Source organism: Saccopteryx bilineata, chromosome 2, assembly GCF_036850765.1.
Source record: "Saccopteryx bilineata isolate mSacBil1 chromosome 2, mSacBil1_pri_phased_curated, whole genome shotgun sequence".
NCBI lineage: Eukaryota > Metazoa > Chordata > Mammalia > Chiroptera > Emballonuridae > Saccopteryx > Saccopteryx bilineata.
This window is the reverse complement of record NC_089491.1, coordinates 69,007,020-69,026,974: the sequence shown is the minus strand read 5'-3', so window position 1 is coordinate 69,026,974 and position 19,955 is coordinate 69,007,020. Positions and strand designations below refer to the sequence as shown.

The window sequence follows — 19,955 nt, the reverse complement described above, 5'->3', positions numbered from 1 at the left end:
TACTTTCAGGTTCAAAATCTTTGGCTGCATGTTAAGAACTCAGAGAGACGACAGTGTAATTAAAAAAAAAGAAGTTTCAAAAGACTTGCACAGAAATTTAGACAAAAATCTGTTATTGTTAAAATTATATCAGCATTTTTACTTGGACCTGTACTGGGCTAGCCTACAGGCCACAAAGATATATAGCAGACTGTATTCTTTTTTCAGGAACGTATAATAGAGTTGGGGAATTAAGAATGATCAAATGGTACTGGGACTACCTGAAGGAACATTTTCTAAAGTGTATGATTGTTTTACCACTATGCTGTTCACCTGAAACTAACAAAATAATACTGAATGTAAACCGTAATTTAAATTTTATTTAAAAACTAGTAGAGCTATGTTATACAAACAAAAAGAATTATCACATGAAAAGATAAATTATAACAATGAACTTAAACAATTTTGAAAAGAAGAAATGCTATAAGGCTAAGCACAACTAATTGCCCAATGGATGACTACCCACACTGTAACGTATGGTGGTAGGTGCATGTGGACGTGTGTGGGAGAGCTCTCTAGGCAGGGGCGTATTGGGACGGATCTAAACCTTGAAAGAAAGGTAGGATGCAGAAGAACAAAAAGGATACAGAAGTGCTCTCCAGACAGGAGGTATTCCAATGTGAATAGTCAGAACTGAGAAGCTCGGACATAGACAGAGAAAAATAGAGCTCAGGGCCAATATTTAGTATTATTCTCTAGAACTGATTATAACCAATTCAACATATATATTGATGTGGTGTGCAAACTGAGGAACACAGCATGGCAATTCTGACTTTAAAGAACTTTAAGTCAGTGCAAGAAATGACAGTATAAAATAATAAGAGACAGGCCCTGGCCGGTTTGCTCAGCGGTAGAGCGTCGGCCTAGCATGTGGGGGACCCGGGTTCGATTCCTGGCCAGGGCACATAGGAGAAGCGCCCATTTGCACCCCCCCCTCTTTCCTCTCTGTCTCTCTCTTCCCCTCCCGCAGCCGAGGCTCCATTGGAGCAAAGATGGCCCGGGCACTGGGGATGGCTCCTTGGCCTCTGCCCCAGGCGCTAGAGTGGCTCTGGTTGCGGCAGAGCGACGCCCAGAGGGGCAGAACATCGCCCTCTGGTGGGCAGAGCGTCGCCCCTGGTGGGCGTGCCGGGTGGATCCCGGTTGGGCGCATGCGGGAGTCTGTCTGACTGTCTCTCCCCGTTTCCAGCGTCAGAAAGAAAAATAATAATAATAATAATAATAATAATAATAATGAGACAGATGTGGAATCAGTGCTATAGGAATTCATAAACTCCCCAAAATTCAATATGTTATTTCAAAGACAACGCCAGAAAATCTTTTTAAGTTTTAACATTTACACACCTATGTGTTTGGATTTCAGTTACTGTTTTCACTTTTGTCCTCATAAACATGACAACTGTGAGCTCTCTGTTGTATTTTGTTTAATTTCTACCATATCCTCTTAGTATAACTATGCCTCTTTCAATGGCAACCTACATTCAGAGCATGTAGCTTTCTCTCTCACAATAGTTATCAGTATACTTGAGACAAGAATGGTAATATAGGGTGACAGCTGCTATGATTGTTTGTGTTAGTTCAGTAGAGTGGCTATGGGGTGAAGCAATCCAGTTCTTTGTTAATGACAGATTTATTGAAGACAAGCTTTCAGGATTGTACTAGAAATCCTATTAAAGTGCCATCCATTAAACCATTAGAATAGTCATTAAAACTGTTTGTGCAGACTTGCTATTCATAGAGTTATTGGTCTCTCACCATTCTCAGTAATTTTTGCCAATATTCTTCATTCCATTGTGGCTATTCAGTTCCAAAGCATGAATGTCTATCAGCCTTCTCTCTTTGTACACATTGTGGTGTGTGAGTGAGAGAGAGTGGGAGGAAGGGAGAAAAGGAAAAGGGGATGTGGTTGGGAGGGCAGAAATTAGAGAGATGAAATCCTATGTGTTTGTTTCTAATTATATAGGGTAAAGATTATACGTAAGATGCCTCTCTTTTTAATTTGATAAGAATTGTGTTCACATCGAACAATATAGAAAGCTATAACAGGTCTTCCATCTTAGAAAAATTTGTAAGTGGAAAGTACTGTGAAATGAATTTATTATTAAACTAACAGATACATCTGGTATTTAATCTGTTTTCCTTACTATCCACAGCTCTGAAATAAAGAATTGAACTTTACAATAATAAATTTAGTTATGTTACATTATATGCATTGGAATATAGTAGTGAGGAGCTCAGATTTCAAATGTCAGAAAACTCGGGATTTGTATTTAAGCTTCATTTACTACTTTGTGGACTGTCAGGGTAACTTATGGAAAGTGTCTTAACTCCTCCTCAAAGCCTCAGTTTCCTGATTTGTCATAAGCAGATACCAGAATCTACCTTAACATGTTTGAAGAAGTACATTGAGATTGAGTACGTCATGATGATGTACTAATCATTATCATCAAAATCGGAAGGAATTTAACCTTATTACTTCTCATTACCATTCTTTGTTCAGGTTAGAGGAAGATAACCTAGTTTTGTGTTTGCCCTTTCAGTATTTTACGTTGGTCCTAAATCGACACTGAGCTTTATTTCTATAGATGACCATGGAGGCCAGTTGAAAGCTTGACATGAATTTCACAAAATACCCTCTGGAGTGTTGGATCGGTATTTGCACCTAACATAAGATGTAGTGAAATGTGCAGCTGGGAAGAGTGCACTGCTGCTCCCTTTTCCCACCCCTCCCACTTTGGAAAGTACTAAAATATTCATAAATTTAAAAATTAAAGAATATAGATAACAAAGTATTGAAATAATTGTTGTTGTTGAAAGATAAACTGAGGCACATTTAAATTTGTATGAGTTTATATGAACAAAAATTAATTAGAATCAGGCAGTGCCGAATCCGGAAAGGTGAAGAGCTCTGGGGATACAGGAGCTGGGCCAAAGACTTTTACAGAGAAACTGCAAAAGCAGAGCAAGAGGTTATTTGATTGGCTATAACTTGAAGCCTCTCTGGTTGTCCTTAGGGTTTTGATTTTGTAACCTTGAGGTATTTACATTTTTAGACTTAGATTATTGTTTTCTTACAAGCCACCATTGCATTAGGGACACCTCAGTCTGATGGCCTCCTTGCTTAGTTAACATTATCAGTAGCCTCTTCCCAGAGATATGTGCTGGCAGCATTAATATATAGCATTCTAGGTTTTATATATCTGTTTGTGTTTGTGTCTATTTACATTTATAATACATTTATATACATGTGTTATGTTTATATATGTGCAAGTAGTGTGTATATATTTTAACAATAGTACTTCTTTGTAATTCTTTTTTACCTAAAAGTTAATGTGGACATTTTTATGTCAATAAATACATAGCAGTTTACGTAGCTCCATACTTTTTTCCATGTTGTAAGTCATTTAACCAGCCTCCTCTTATGTTAAGGCAATTTTCTAATTTTTTTTCACTGTTGTAAATGGATCTACAATGACTCTCCTGTATACTGGTCCAGGAGAAAGACATGGTTTTTACTTTCAAACTGTTTAGACAGAGTTTAGTACCTAAGAGTATGTCTGAAGTCTCACTCTAGGGAGATGATGGATCAGTGAGCAGCTTCGTTTGGTACGGCGCCTAGTGGGATGAGTATGAGTCAGAGGAGGAAGGCAGAGTGACCCCAAGCCAGGCCTCCACACCATGAAGTTACCCAGCTCTGCCACTCCCTAATGACTTGACCAAGTGACTTCTTTTGTGCCTCAGTTTTCTCCTTTATAAAATAAGAGCAGTAACAGTTTAACACCCATTTTACCATTGTGAGGGTAAAATGAGTTAATTAATACATGTAAACAACTAGTAGCACTTGGAAGCATTCACTCAGGTGTGTTTTGGTATTTGTGTGGGGGTTTTTTCAGAGAGCTTTCATTTTTCTAATTTTCTTTGATTGTCTATCTCCTGACCCTTTCTGCTCCCTAAACCCTTCACCCTGCCTGATCTTTCATCCAGCTTGACAACTGGACTGGTGCTGAATGAGGTCAGGCACCCTATACCTCCAAACACTGCCCAGGGAAGCATCTGGTGCAGAACCCTAATAAATTGTGAAGGGGCCAAAGTCAAAGATTTGCCTTCTTATGAATAAAGTTACAGTCAAGTGTGAATCTGGGAGTCTGTTTATTTAGAATGATTTTGCATATCTATGGTTTGTACTAATGTGTTTTTACTTTATAGCCACTTCTCCAAAGGGGAAACATTTAATTATTTCTAAGATTCTGGAGTAAAAGTCATTGTTGCCATATATCCTGTCTATAATGCATTTCAGTCATTCATTCTGCAAATGCATATTAAAATCAACTATATGCTGAACACTTAGTTTACAACATCAGAAGAATCATCACCCCTGTAGTGATGTTCTCTGGTGATTCCAACTTTTTCCAAAGGGCTAATGTATAAAATTATCAATGTACTGACATTTTTGTAATATGTTGCACTTTGAATAGTCTTTAATTTTATATTAAAAACCCAATATACATTTTTCCATATATATTTTTTTAATTTAATTTAATTTTTTGTATTTTTCTGAAATGAGAAGCAGGGAGGCAGAGAGACAGACCCCCACATGTGCCAGACCTGGATCCACCTGGCATGCCCACTAGAGGGCGATGCTCTGCCCCCATCTGGGGCATTACTCCGTTGCAACTGGAGCCATTCTAGCACCTGAGGTGGAGGGCACGGAACCATCCTCTTCACCTGGGCCAACTTTGCTCCAGTGGAACCTTGGCTGTGGATGGGAAGAGAGAGACAGAGAGAAAGGAGAGGGAGAAGGGTGGAGAAGCTGATGGATGCTTCTCCTGTGTGCCCTGATCAGAAATCAAACCCAGGACATCTACATGCCAGGCTAACGCTTGACCACTGAGCCACCAGCCAGGGCCTCCAATATATATAATTTTTAATTTAGAAAGGAAGTAAACACTAAAATTTTACAATGTATTAGTTTGCTGTATATGTCACATGAAAAAGAGAAGAAAATATGCATGACACATTAGACTGTAAATGGTCTGTCTGTGTGTAATTTGATGCTTATATTCAGTACAATATACTGTTACTGTAAGGAATAAAGCTATTAATAGCAAGGGATTCTTGATATGTATACTGTGCCCAAAAGACACATATGGAAATTCAGGTGTTTCAACTAGATAGCTGCATTAAATACATATGGGGATGGGATGAGATGGGGGGAGAGTCTTTTAAGTGATTATTTGGGATAACTTGTATTCTGTCACAGACTTGGAGGAGGCATCATATTTTCTCATTTCATTTTAGATGTAGAATATTTTTCTGAACCAAGAAAAAGACATGAAAAACTTTGACTGAATATGGACAAAACTGTATTTATACATGTTTCAATTTGAAATTTTATCTGTTTTTTCCTCTCATATCTAAAAATAAATATGGGAAAAGAAGCAAAGATTTAACAAAGAAACTTTTTTAAATGGCAAGGAAAGCAGTGGTGAAAGTCTAAAATATATCTGTCTAAAGGATGCAAAATAAAATAAGAAGGAAAAAATAGTGTTTTAAAATTAGGTTAGAAATTTTCACAATTGATAAAGATGAATTAATGTCATCAGGTAAATGTCCACCTTAATCAAACATTCAAAACTAAGAGGATGATTTCGCTTTCTTATTTTCCTTCTACTGTTGTTTATAAAATGCACATGAGTCACACAACTGTTATGATACCAAGATGTCGATTGATTTTTCTTTTGAATCTACTTTTGCACATAATTTCTGAATGGTCAAATCTCCAGTATCAAATGAAATGCGAACAGTGAGAATTATATGTGGCTACTTCTGGGGTTTTGTTTGGTTATTTGTTTTGTGGTGGTGGTGGTGGTTATCTATGCCAAAAAAGTATTTCTGCCAATTTAGAACCTGATGGATATATGTTGCACAGCATGTGGAAGGGCAGAAATGGATTTTGGGGGGAAGGGGGCCTAAATTAACTGTGTTACAGTCTCGATTTTGTGTTTCAATGTCAAAGAAGATACAATTAGCATTAAGGAGAAAGCAGATATTCTTTGCTGCAAAGATTGTTTAAATCAGGATATTCTTACACAAGTCTGTGGGTAGAGCCAGGAGAAAGTACCATCTACCATTCCTGTAGTGTTAACAGTGTATCAGGTGTTTTACATCTAATACTTCTCTTAATACTTTTGGGTCTATACAAATGTGTCAACATTTACAAAGAGTGGTGAGGAATTAATGCTTCCATCTTATTAATTCAATGCCAAAAGTTAGTGTCCTGTTACTCATGAAAAAGAAAAGATGCCACTGTGAATCATTCAGTTAATTGCTGAATGTCAATTGCATTTAATAGATATTTTTGTTACCTATACGTAATTCTTTTAATAAACATTGTAATTACTTTCTACCAATTCAGTCAACTTTTCTCTCTGCTTGGTCAGAGCAATTTAATAAATTACAAATAACATTTTTTGACCCAAATTGGAGAAAAATGTAATTCCTTTTGCACTCCCAAATAACATCAGAAATCCTAATCTGAGAATTATATTTATAAAATATTTTTCTCAACGAAGCTGTAGTGTTAAAGAACAGCAATCATAATTCTATTTCTTGTTCACTTTAATTTGATGTAGGAGATGAATAGCTAAAATGAAAACATGAGGATTAAAAGGTCTCGCTACTGTCACTTCTGTAGAACCACTGCCTTTGAGACTAGGAATAGCTGTTCAGCAGTAGCATCCAAGGAAATGTTGGGCATATTAAAAGAGAGTTTCGTAAGTAATCTGGACTTTTAGATGTTCATATCTTGAACTCTTATCTTCTTTTAAGAATTTGGTTTTTTTTAAAGCTCTCAAAAATAATCTTTTCCACAGTCAGACATATAAAGTAGTGAACTAGCTCATCTTCATTCTAGAAATCAGGTAGTAGTGTCCTACTGAGTTGAAAAGAATCCAGTGTTTGTTGTTGAGTTGTTACTGTTTTTTTTTTTCCATTTGAACCCATGGTAAATTAGGATAAGTTAAATGTACTTCTAGGAGTAAATAATAACCTCAGAGCAATAAACAAATTTAGAGCTAAGCTATTATTTAGAAGAAAATGTTTCTCCAAGGGTTGCCAGAAATATTTACTCGCCTCCTACAGCTAGGCACTTCCCTAGGAGTACAGTTTCTCCTATTTAGTTCTTTATATATCAGTTCTAATAATGGAAGTAAATAGATTATTACTTCAGGAAGTTCTCTATAAAAATTTATTACATAATATTTTATAATAATTTCAAATCAAGTCATTAGACAACATAAAAAGCTGATGCAATTGTATCACTTGAAAATTGTGTCATCTTTCTAGTATTAAAGGTAGAGGAATGTCACACCCAGTTATTAGTTAACACTGAGAATCTTGGGAAGTCCCTATTTCAGTCCTTCAGATTCTAATAGTGATGTGCATCAGACATATTTTTATAACGAAAAATTCAGGAGGTGTTGATGGGTTCAATAAAGGGAAATAAGAGAAAATAAAGGTACAAACCGGACACTAGCATAACCTTAATAGGAAAAAGAAATAGCAAACACACCCGGGACAAAGAGAAAGCCAGCATCCTGGGCTCTGAGCGCCAGACTTGGTTCATCATCATACTTTCCACCCCTTCCTCACAGTCCAGTTTTGAAAGCATCATCGGATTCAACCCAACTCATGTTCTTCTCTTTGAAGAAAGTAATCATTATGCCAATTGCAGGCTTCTGTTAATTGTGCAAAATATAGGCCTTCCCAACTATGCAAACGTGGGTCGTTTTCAAATGAATACACATTAATTTACCATTTTCAAATTGGTAGAGAGAGAATATGAACGAATGAAATGAAAAAAGACTTCATTGCAGAAATACACATGTAGTGGCAGATTGCTCTTTAAACCTCAAAAAGGACCTTGGAATATTTGGGGGAAACCACTGTAAGGACAAAGTGAGCCCGCTGCTGGGGAAATATGTGGAAAGATAGTATTTCTCTGCAGGATAAGGTCACTGAAAGTTCACTTTCCTGTAAAAGGGATGGTTAGTCTTACCCATAGTTTGGCTAGTCAAATAGCTGGTCTATTCCTTCTATATAATTACATTTCTGTTAGTTGTTTTAAAACACACACAAAAACAGGATGTATCTTTTTTGTGGTTTCTCTTTGATGAGTTTCTAAAGGGAATATTTTGAGGTTTTTCTCTTGGTGGGGTGAAGGGAGGTTGAATAGAGAACAACTGATATTATGTTATTTTTTTTCTGGGCAGAGACTTTGAAATTTTGCCGAACCATATTTGAAAGACTTTGCTTGCTGACTTGAGCTTTATCAAAAAGGAGCACTCTTATATCAGGATGTAATTTTACTCAGTAACATAAGTTGATGTGCAAATTTATGAACATTCTCTTGTTTTGAGTATATAGAGATTTTTGTTCCGAGACTTCCTTGCGTTGTTTTGAGAGAGCAATAGAAAGGCATGTGTGAAACAATCAAGGAATCTTCTGCAATTTGGCCAGAAAGGAAGCAGAGCATGGCGGTTAGGCACTCAGACTTGGGGAACAGAACGCGCCCGATCTCATCTGATCTCGGAAGCTAAGCAGGGTCGGGCCTGGTTAGTACTTGGATGGAAGATTTGGGGAACAGAATGCCTGGTCCCAATATAGGGATTCTCCACCTTACTAGCTTCTGACCATGAGAGTGTTATTTAAACTTCTCAGAACCTCGGTTTTCTAATCTATTGAGTTGTGATAATAATGGTAACTACTTTTAGGGTTTTTGTAAGATAAAATGAGTTAACACATATGAAGCACACACAAAAAAACAGTAAATGTTATGTGTTATTATAATTATTGGATGTAAATATTTATATTATAAATCATCAGTTATGTATAGCTCTTTTTTTTAATTTATTTATTTTACCACTTACCTATTTGAAAACAAAGTTGTGGTTGATTAAAGTAAAAGAATTAGAACTTCCAACCATCACATTAAAGGCAATATAAACACAAAGTATTTGATATTAGCAAGTGTCTACTTGAGGTTTTTCCTTTCTTTCTTAATTCACAGGGTTGTTGTTTTTTTTTCTTTCTATTAGGTCATTTTGTCCTCTGTAAGGCAAAGCTATTGCCATTGAGCTGAACATCTGTTGGTAACATTAGAATAATTCCATCAACAGCTACAGAAGAAAGGGAGGGTGGGTAGGTGTGTTAAGTGCCAAGTGGCCAGGTGTGCAGATAGAGAAGCAAAGTTAGATGGTTTGGCATCTTCATAAAGTTTTAGATGCTACACAGTGTTTATCCTGTACCTGTCTCTCAAGGGCCTTATTAATTGACTAGAAAAACTTTTGGTTGAAAAACATATTAGTTTGCTTTATTTTTCCAACGTGTAAAATTCTCCTCAATGGAGGCTAAGGAAGACCTGGCCAAGATTCCTGCTATTGAACTTTGGGTTAAGTGCTGAGATGGAGGGATGTCCTTCTGGAAGTTGTTTGGGTAAACAGAGCCAGAAGGATGAGTAGAGACACTAAGAGTCAAGCTCAGGAAGACCAAATACCAACAGCAGGAAGAAGTTGACTCTGTTAGTTACAAGGGGGCTCATTTCAAAATTTTTAATAATATTGGGCTGGCCTCATTTAACTTTATCACAGGAAAATACATAGTCATGATGGGCGGGCCAGGCATGTAATGCTGAAAGTGGAAATCAACTTTCCTGTCGCTCAGGAGCTGTGTTGCTCTTTCTCCGCGTTGGTTGTATTATTCTTCCTTAAGAGGATCTCACCGAGGAAAACCAGAAAACAAAGAGGCAAAACAGCTGTGTTATCAACAGCACTAAAAAAAAAAAAAAAAAAAAAAAAAGCCTAGAAATTTGGTTTTGAAAATTAGGGTCCTATTCATCCATGGTATCTTTGCCTCATTAACATGGATGATTGAAATTTGATTTTTCTCAACTAGTTTTTTTTTTAATGAATATAAAATACTTGTACTTTACCTGCTAGTTGTTAATTTTTCTTTATTGAGTTAACTGCTCTCAGCATTCCGACAGGCTCCAAAATAATGACCTGAGCTGTGTATTGTGAACTGTTCAGTCAGACGGATAGATACAGATGGATGAGTATGGGCTGCACAAAGAAAAGTCGGCGGTATTTAATCAATGTTTGTCTGATCCGTGTGAAATGAGTATGAATGTAAGCTGCATCCCATCTGTTTTATCACCCATGTGAACCTAACCTCATTTTTAGAATTTGATTTCTTATGTAATTGCCCCAGAATGACACAGGATGATCAGTTGGGAAGAAATATCTTTTCGGACTGGCAAGATAGAGGATAGTTTCGTGTCAGTGTGTTTCATACAGTGGGCTTCTGCATTTGGCAGTGACCCTTTCAATAGTTAAGTAGCATCATGGCCTAGTAATTACCTGCTATTAATCATCAGCTGGACTTTGAAATCACGCCGACCTGGGTTTGAGGGTAAATGTATGATTCTAGATGTGTGAGGAAATTACTTAAACACCAAAGAGCACAGGGCCTGCCACAGAGAAGGCGTTCAGTAAGATTTATTGAATTAATCTTTATTTACTTCAGTTTTCTTTATCTGCACAATGGAGAAAACAACAGCACATACCTCATAACATTTGTGAGAATTAAACATTCTACGGCACGGAAAGCATAATGACCTGGCAGCTATTATTATAATTATTCTGTTACTTACTGGTTCTCTCATGGGCCCAATTTTAAGCATAAGTATACTCACATATGTGATGTACAATTTATGTTTCCATTACCAGTTTTTAAACTCTTAACCTAAAATGAAAAAGCTAAAACGAGAAGCAACAAGCATTTATGTGGGATCAAAGAATTACAGTTTCAGGAGCATAGATTCAGGCAGAAACTCAAATAGTGTCCCAATTAGATTCTGAAGATAAGGGATTTTTATGAGAAAAAGAAGGAATAATTACTTGAAAAGAAGAAAGATTTTCTATTGGTACTAACAAAGTGAGGTACTCTCAGCTATACGTGATTTGTTACTGATTTCATCTTCTGATAGAGAAACCTTAGTCAAATCAAGAGTCCTTGTGATCAGGAAATCTGCTTTGCTGCTGCCTTTACAAATACTTTTGTAAATCAGTTGTGGTTTGGACAAGTCCAAAGTTGTAGAAAACAGTATGTACAAAACTGTTCCTGAGTGATGGCTGTTCTGGCTCTATTTTAAAATGGCTCCACTTCTGTCAACTTTCACAAATTCTTCACTGTAACTATCAAATCATGCCAAAGGCTGAAAATATGAAGCAAGAATAGAAATAGACATGAGTTAACACTGTCTTTGAGTTGATAGATGCAATTTCATTAGTCTAATTTAAATTTATGCCATTTTACATATGCGTGAGTGATCATAGTCTGAATAACAAGGGCATCTGAGAGAGTGACACCCATCAAAGGACTGTACCTCAGTGAGCTTCTTGGGATATTTTAGAAAATAATGTATAAGCTTATGTACTAAATAATATTCATCAGTGTGATATAAGTTGTATTTGTAATTTCAAGATCACATATTTAATTACTAAGCCAAATGATATAACAAATATAATGTGAGTACAATGTAGTTTCTATCATCTATTCTCTAGCCTCTCATGCTATATGAAGGAATTATTTCATGATTTCTCTTTATGAACTTCATCAAAAACGTTGATTCATCAACTCATTTAGAAAAATAATTTGTCGCCTGACCTGTGGTGGCGCAGTGGATGAAGCGTCAACCTGGAAATGCTGAGGTCGCCGGTTCAAAACCCTGGGCTTGCCTGGTCAAGGCACATATGGGAGTTGATGCTTTCAGCTCCACCCCCGTCTCTCTCTGTCTCTCTCTCTCCTCTCTAAAATGAATAAATAAAAATTAAAAAAAAGAAAAAAAAAGAAAAATAATTTGTCAAACTATTTAATGAGCAACCTTTGTAGATGCAAAGATAACTAAAAATGTATAGGTAGGACTGTTGCTTAGGACTTCAGCATTTAGGCTGTAGGGTCACCCAGAGCCATGGATGCTTTTAAAAAATGACCTAACCTTCATGGAGTTGTGCTTAGGAAAGATTACTTCAGTGTGAAGAATGGATTGGAGTGAGAGTTTAGAGGAGGGATTCCAATCAGACATCAGATATTAAAGGACTGGATTTAGTCAGTAGCAGTGGGATGGTATATTGGGACTGATTTGGGAAATGTTTAAGATAGCTCTTGGAGCTGTTCAGGTTAGTTCTTGAGAGTTCAAGGTTGATTTGAAGGCTTCCACCCAGACATCTGAATGCTTTTGCTCATGGAATATTTGGAGAGTACATTCTGCAGAAGAGATGATGATGAGTTTCCTTGGAAGAGCTAATTAGAAAGACCCCTAATTACACTATTCTTTAGATGCAAAGGCATGGATAATTATTTTGCTGAATACTGTTTAATGATCATCTAGTTTATATTTAGATTAGCATAGGCTAAGAAAGGAAAGGGTTTAGATCCTTAGTCAATTAGAGGGTGCAGTCTATACTGCTGAGGATTTTAATATGTTTAGAAGCTATTCATGAGACTATTCATAGGCTTGACTTTTTATACTGGTGACTTTTATTATCATGCTGAACTCTATCCCTTTAACACAAAATGTACACATCTTTAATATTATAACAGCTATTGAATATGTTTTACTTTTGAGTTTATCATATACACATAAAAGAATGGCAAATACCCAACATCAAAAATTGTTACTAAAAATTCCATTAACATTACATAGTATTTTTACTTTTTTAAAATTCCCCCCTCTATGTAAACCTAATTTATCATAAATTATTTCTGAAAACTTTACTTTTATCATTAAAATCATGTTTATATAATTACTGAATTCATGTTTCCATATACCATGAGATGATTAGTATTTAAAAAGTGTCAGTATCCTATGATAAAAGAAAAGATATTTTGATTTCTATAACATTGCAGGAAATTTAAAGTGTCCCAGAAATTTATTATGAAAGCCTGGATTTAGTCTCAAAATAATGATTTTAACTATAAAAAAATAATTTATTTTATATCTGCAACATTTATTGTAGATTATTGAATACATTTTAGCATCAAGGAAAAACATGGAAATCAGGAAAAAAATAGTTTAAATAAAGAATAAAATGAGCGTCACCTCTGGTCACACAGTGGATAGATAGAGTGGTGATCTGGGAGAATGAGGTCCCAGGTTTGAAGCCCTGAGATCACCAGTTTGAGCGGGCTCACCAGCTTGAGTGTGGGGTCAAAGACATGATCCAGTGGTTGCTGGTCTGAGCCCAGGGCTTGCTGGCTTGAAGCCCAAAGTTGCTGACTTGAACCCAAGGTCTCTGGCTTGAGCAAGGGGTCACTGGCTCGGCTGGAGCCCCACCCCCCGCCATCAAGGTACATATGAGAAGCAATCAATGAAAAGGTGAAGTGCCACAACTACCAGTTGATGCTTCTCATCTCTTTCCTTTCCTATCTTTCTCTCTTGGAAAAAAAAAAATCAAAATTAGGTTCACATAGGAAAGAATAGGGGAGAATAAATAAGATAAACTAATGTTCATGGAACTGGAAGGGATATTGAACCAAGGTAACTTGTAAACTATAGCAGCAGAGAAGGAAACAGAAAAGTAAAATAATAATAATAATAAAACCTGCCTTTCCAATATAAACAGAACATTTGTATTGATTTTCTTTTCCATTTGAGTCAATGTTGGTGACTATCACTGCCTTTTACTATGACTAATCATTTCATGTTATTCTGGTTATACTAGTGTTCAGCTTCACAGCTAGGATCATCTCGATGAAGTGTGTCTTCAGAGTTTTCTTTTTAAGTCGTGTTTGTTATTTGTGATAAATGCCTATAATCCAGTGTTATTCAGTATTGATTTTGTGTGTGTGCTGTTTTTCTTTTAAAGTCAATTGACCCTGGCCAGCAGTTCACATGGGAACATTCAAACTTGGAAGTAAACAAACCAAAGAATAGATATGCAAATGTAATCGCATACGATCACTCCCGGGTTCTCCTGTCAGCAATAGAGGGTAAGGTCATACTGATTTTTTATACCGTCATTTACACGGGTTTAAGTATGTGCATGAAAATATAGTTTTAACTAGGTGTTCAGCCATGTATGAAAATAGTTATTTAAGATTTAGCTATTGCTTTTCATTTTTTCTTTAGCACACAAATATACAATACGTAGGCATACAGTAGCCCCACCATCATATAACAAAAGAGCATCACTCATTATCTTTTTGCCTCTACCCTAGATGAAAGACTTGATAATGTAGTTGATGTTTACATAAGGGAAGCAATTTGGGATTGCCTATTTACTGATGGTTACTGATACTTCTGAATGAAAAGGTAATTGTTAGAAGATGCCCATTAACTTTTATTTAAAAATGGGCAAGAGAGTTCTTTGTTTGTAAGTAAATCTGGATAGCCACAAGGGACAGTCATAAAGGTTAGGGTTGGTGATGTATTGATTAATTCAAATTAAGCACATTGGTAATGTCTCATACAACTAATTTGTGGACTGCTTGGTAATCTCTTTCACAGTTGTGGTAAAAAAGTACAGGGGGATCTTCAGATTACGAAAGTCTCAACATACAACATTTCGAGTTTATGACACTCCCATAAAAACTTTAAAAAAATTGAGATGTGTTTTGGCTTACGCTGTTAGCGTCATACTTACGGACTACTTGGACGAATTAGTTTGGTTGTGCGTGGCAGAATACACAGTACAGTGTACAGTACAGCATATTTATGTTCTTTTCCTTTTTCTGTGGCTTAGTTGTGTTTTTATGTTCTAGATTATGATTTTACAAGTGTGTCAAGATAGGTAAGTGACTTAGGCTAGGGTGTGTCTTGACTTACACCAAAATTCAAGTTGTGTCACTGTCATAGGAACAGAACTGTGTCATAACCTGAGAACCCCCTGTACATTCCAGAATGATTGCTCCTAAAAGATGAGATTTATTCCTCACATATACCTAGCCTCTCTTATGGGGTTCAAGAGGAGAATATTTTCCATTCATCCCTTTCCAATACTAAATGCCTCTCACATGGCATATCAATTAGAAGCTCATATTCAACACTCAGCATTTTGTTAGTCTGTTTTGCCACTGTAGCACATTGGCTTTACAGTGTCATTTAAATCTGTTCCTCTGTTCTAGCAGCTAGCCTAGTCCACCAATAGCCACATAGCACGTACATCCTCGCTGGCACCCAGAAGCATGTTGTAGTCTTTTTGTACTTGAATGTTTACTGCTTACCCTCTCCCAGATTTTTGTAAAACATTCAGACCCAGTCTTTTGAGAACCTTACAGTTCAAACATTTTCATCTGTAGTTATTCAAGTATATTTCCTCTTTTTTTTTTCCTTCTAAAATCTAAGGTGACCTAGTAGCTCTAACCAAGTCCTACCTACCTCCTTAGTGCCCAGAGTTCATTTGAAAGTGCAATTCTGTTTAAAAGTGTTCCCAGTACGTGCTAAAGGCAACCATTACATTTATTTCCAATTTGAGGAGAATGAGAACTATGTTTCAGCTTTTGGGCAAGGCCCTTACTTACATCTTCTTTCCCCAGAATGGTGTTATATAGTATAGATATATTTCATAAAATGTTCACAATTTTATTTTTGTTGTTGGAAAAATGTTATAATACCTTTCTGAGGCAACTGAAGTTACTAGGTGTGAAGAGGTAGCCGTTTTCTGTGCTTAAAATTATTGACCAGTTGTATCAAAGTTTCACCAATGCTAATTCAGGTAGGGTAGCCAAACTGGTAATTGCTTCTTTCAAGTCTTGTTTAGGAACTGTAATTAGGGTGATTAGAATATAGAGTTTATATTTTATCTCTGTATTTCCCATTTTAAAATATAAAAAAAGCCTGACCAGGCAGTTTTGCAGTGGATAGAACATCAGACTGGGACACAGAGGACCCAGGTTCGAAACCCAGAGATCGCCAGCTTGAGTACAGGCTCATCTGGTTTGAACAAGGCTCACCAGCTTGAGCCCAGGGTCACTGGCTTGAGCAAGGGGTAATTCAGTCTGCTGTAGCCTCCTGGTGAAGACACATATAAGAAAGCAATCAATGAACAAGTAAGGTGTCACAATGAAGAATTGATTCTTCTCATCTCTCTCCCTTCTTGTCTGTCTGTCCCTATCTGTCCCTCTCTCTGTCTCTGTAAAATAAAATAAAATAAAATAACATTTTTTTGTCTCAAGTCTCTTAAATCATCACCACAGTAAATGAGAAACTAAACCAAGTCACAAATAAAGAAATCCTTTTTTCGTTAAAAAGGATAAATTATAGAAATAAAAGTCAAGGCTGGAGAACTTGTCAGTCTGCCTTTGCTGTATTGTAGCATTGTTCTCACTCGGAATTAGGCCATTCAGTGCTACCACTTTCCTGTATTTTTGCCTACTTTATTGTTGTTTTCTTTAACCTCTTATTTTCTACCATCTTAAAAGTAAAGTATGTTAAAAAAAATAAAGAATATTCCTCTCTGTACCTTTATTATGAATGTTGGAAATGATGTACATTTCATTCCTGTGCTATTTTTATAGTACAAAAAACCAAAACACTTGAATCAAATAAAACCTGCCTTTTTTTTATAGCTCTATGCCCACAAATACACTCTAAATCTAGAGCTGACCTAGAAACCAAAAGTCTTTCCATTTTAAGTGTTATGCAAAAGGTTAGAAGCATTTAATTGAAGTTTATGGGCTATACAGGGAGCTTTCAGCTAGATTACAACCATGAACAGCATTTTATCTTCAACTAAGCCCCATCTAGCAGATATAGAAGAAGCCGAGTAATCATCCTCTCTCTTAAGCACACAGAGAGAATGCTGGCAACTGGAACCACAGAACCAGCTGAGGCTTCTACTACAGAGGGAACTTGGATAATACAAAGCCAGAAATTTCAAGTGTATTAAAATATTAAGTGACTTCATGCACACGTAAACTTTAATGTGCTTGTTTTGAGTTCCTGTGGCAATAACTTAAAAGGCTTTGATTGAAGGTTTTATTCTGCGCATCCTTGTTTTTCTCTCAGTGGTCCTGATCACTGTCTTCATATTACCTTGCAGGGTTATTTGACAGACATTAAGGGAAAAAGTGAAAGTTGCCACAGTGACTCATATTATCTCTATTTACACGGTTGAATAGTACTAAACGTATGCAGTACTTTCATTGAGAATTAGCAGGGGGAAAAAATTTAAATATCAGGAATTCTATATGGGCACCAATGTGCTTACTGAACTCCTTGAAAATAATTACATTTTATGACATGGTTCTAAATTATGCTCATTTTCTTTATGCTGGAGAAAAAGCAGAATAAATTCAAGAGACTCCTAATTACAAGATGCTTACAGTTGTTGAGTTATAGGTTAAGTGATACAGGAACACAGTTGAAATTGAACTTTTTACCAATCTGTTACCTTTTGGGTCCCCTCCATGTTTAAGCAGTTTATAAGAGAAAATAGTAATTCCTGAAGAAAAGAGGTGATAAGATTTACTTTAATGTTTTAAGATAAATGTGTCAAATAAAAATTAAATGCAAACATATATATATACATATATATGTACATAAAATAATATATAACAGTATGTTTAATCTTACAGAATCCAAAGTTTTCCAGAAAGTATACTTTTATTAAAGTAGAACTGAAAAAACAGATACTGAGACAGAAAACTAGTCCTGAGTCACACAGTGTAGAAGTAATATAGTTCAAATTAGAATTGAACTCTTCTGATTCCTTGACCCCGGCTCCACGGCCCGCATAACTCACGCTGCTCTCCTACTAATACAGGTTGTGATTGAGACTAAGTAACTTAGCAAGAATCCAAATACTCAGCCTTTACCTCTGGCCTAAAAATCCATTTTGTCATTGGGCATTCAGCTATGGATGGTACAAATATTACATTTTAGTATTTCATTTTCTACTTTATGGCATAACTCATCTGAGGCAATGACACAATATGAGGAATCACCTGTGATTCCAATGCATCAAAGTCCTACAATGGCAGAAGGTTAAGTACCTCTATCCCTGACTGATCCCACAGGTGATCTACTTACATCAAATATCTTTTAATGTATCTTCAACTTCTTATAAACCATGGAATATCAATTAGTGACACATTACTTATTGTAATACCTTGTAAATAGCAAATAAATCTAATTATTACAGTCCTAGATAAAAAGGTTTTTAGTTTCTTCTTCTAACATACTCTTCACAGCTGCTAGTACTATATTTCTATTACTAGAATTATAATGAACAATTCAGTGTAAAAACCATATTGACATGGAAGTTTTTGAAAACTGATAACCAGGTCTAAATATAAAGCCAAATTTAAAATGCTACTTTTTCATTTAACAACAAAGGCAAGAAGTTATAGATATGGTTTTTGGATATCTACTATGTAGCAGGTTTCATGTCAGGGATTTTACATACAGTGTATAAAAGCATGGATAGATTTTACCTATAGTGTTCAGGATGACCTCAAAAGCTAGTTGTTGTTATTCAGTTTTACAGATGAAGAAACTGTTAAACTAAAAATTAAAGTAGCTTATTTCTAATCAATAATAAGTGGCCCAGGTGAAATTCTATTATGTGAGTCAGTTGGGCTCAAGACTGCTGTTTTCTCCAATAGGCCAAGCAGACCTGTAGCTGCTTTTGAATTCATAATAATAGTGCCTGTACAGCCATATCTAATTTAAAAATGGTGTTTATTTTGCTAGGAAGACTGCCTAAAAATTTTGAAATATAAATTTTGAAACACTTATGATAGAAAGCTTAGAGCGAGAGATCTTCAGTGTGTTCTTAGACTCCAAAGTGAATTTTTCCAAAGAATAAAGGACATATAATCGTTTGCAGGTGGGTTTTTTGTTTAATAATACTTTTTTTTTTTTTTTTTTGTATTTTTCTGAAGCTGGAAACGGGGAGAGACAGTCAGACAGACTCCCGCATGTGCCTGACCGGGATCCACCCGGCACGCCCACCAGGGGACGATGCTCTGCCCCTCCAGGGCGTTGCTCTTTTGCGACCAGAGCCACTCCAGCGCCTGGGGCAGAGGCCAAAGAGCCATCCCCAGCGCCCAGGCCATCCTTGCTCCAATGGAGCCTCGCTGCGGGAGGAGAAGAGAGAGACAGAGAGGAAGGAGAGGGGGAGGGGTGGAGAAGCAGATGGGCGCTTCTCCTGTGTGCCCTGGCCGGGAATCAAACCCGGGACTTCTGCACGCCAGGCTGACGCTCTACCACTGAGCTAACCAGCCAGGGCCCTAATAATACTTTTTACAGTATATTAGAAAGATGATTGAATAAGCAAGCAGGAGACTAAAAACTAAATCCCAGTTTGAGCAGTTGTGTGACTTGAGCATGCCTCTTGAAGGTAAAGGGATTCAGCAAAAAAACAGAAAACCTCAGACGCAGACAACAGTATGGTGATTACAAGATAGAAAGGGGTTTGGGAGGTAGAAGAGGAGAAGAGGGAGGTAAATGGTGATATGGTGATAGAAGGAGACCTGACTTGGGGTGGTGAACACACAATGCAAAATAGAGATGATGCATTATAGAATTGTACACCTGAAACCTATATAATTTTATTAACAGATGTCACCCCAATAAATTTTATTTTTTTAAAAAAACATTGACCTGGCCCTGGCCGGTTGGCTCAGTGGTAGAGCTTCGGCCTGGGGTGCAGAAGTCTTGGGTTTGATTCCTGGCCAGGGCACACAGGAGAAGCGCCCATCTGCTTCTCCACCCCTCCCCCTCTCCTTCCTCTCTGTCTCTCTCTTCCCCTCCCGCAGCTAGGCTCCATTGGAGCAAAGATGGCCCGGGTGCTGGGGATGGCTCCTTGGCCTCTGCCCCAGGCGCTAGAGTGGCCCTGGTCACCACAGAGTGACGCCCC

At 36.8% G+C, this 19,955-nt stretch overlaps 1 protein-coding gene across 16 annotated transcripts in view; it reads left to right on the top strand.

Moving 5' to 3' along the window:
* The window catches only part of PTPRD (protein tyrosine phosphatase receptor type D), a 2,510,439-nt gene that overhangs the window by 2,403,284 nt on the left and 87,200 nt on the right, over positions 1 to 19,955 (top strand). For all 16 annotated transcript variants that reach the window (XM_066257235.1, XM_066257234.1, XM_066257236.1 and 13 more), the window contains one exon: positions 13,962 to 14,085. In XM_066257235.1, the coding sequence (XP_066113332.1) occupies positions 13,962 to 14,085 (124 nt within the window). The remainder of the gene's footprint in view (positions 1 to 13,961; positions 14,086 to 19,955) is intronic.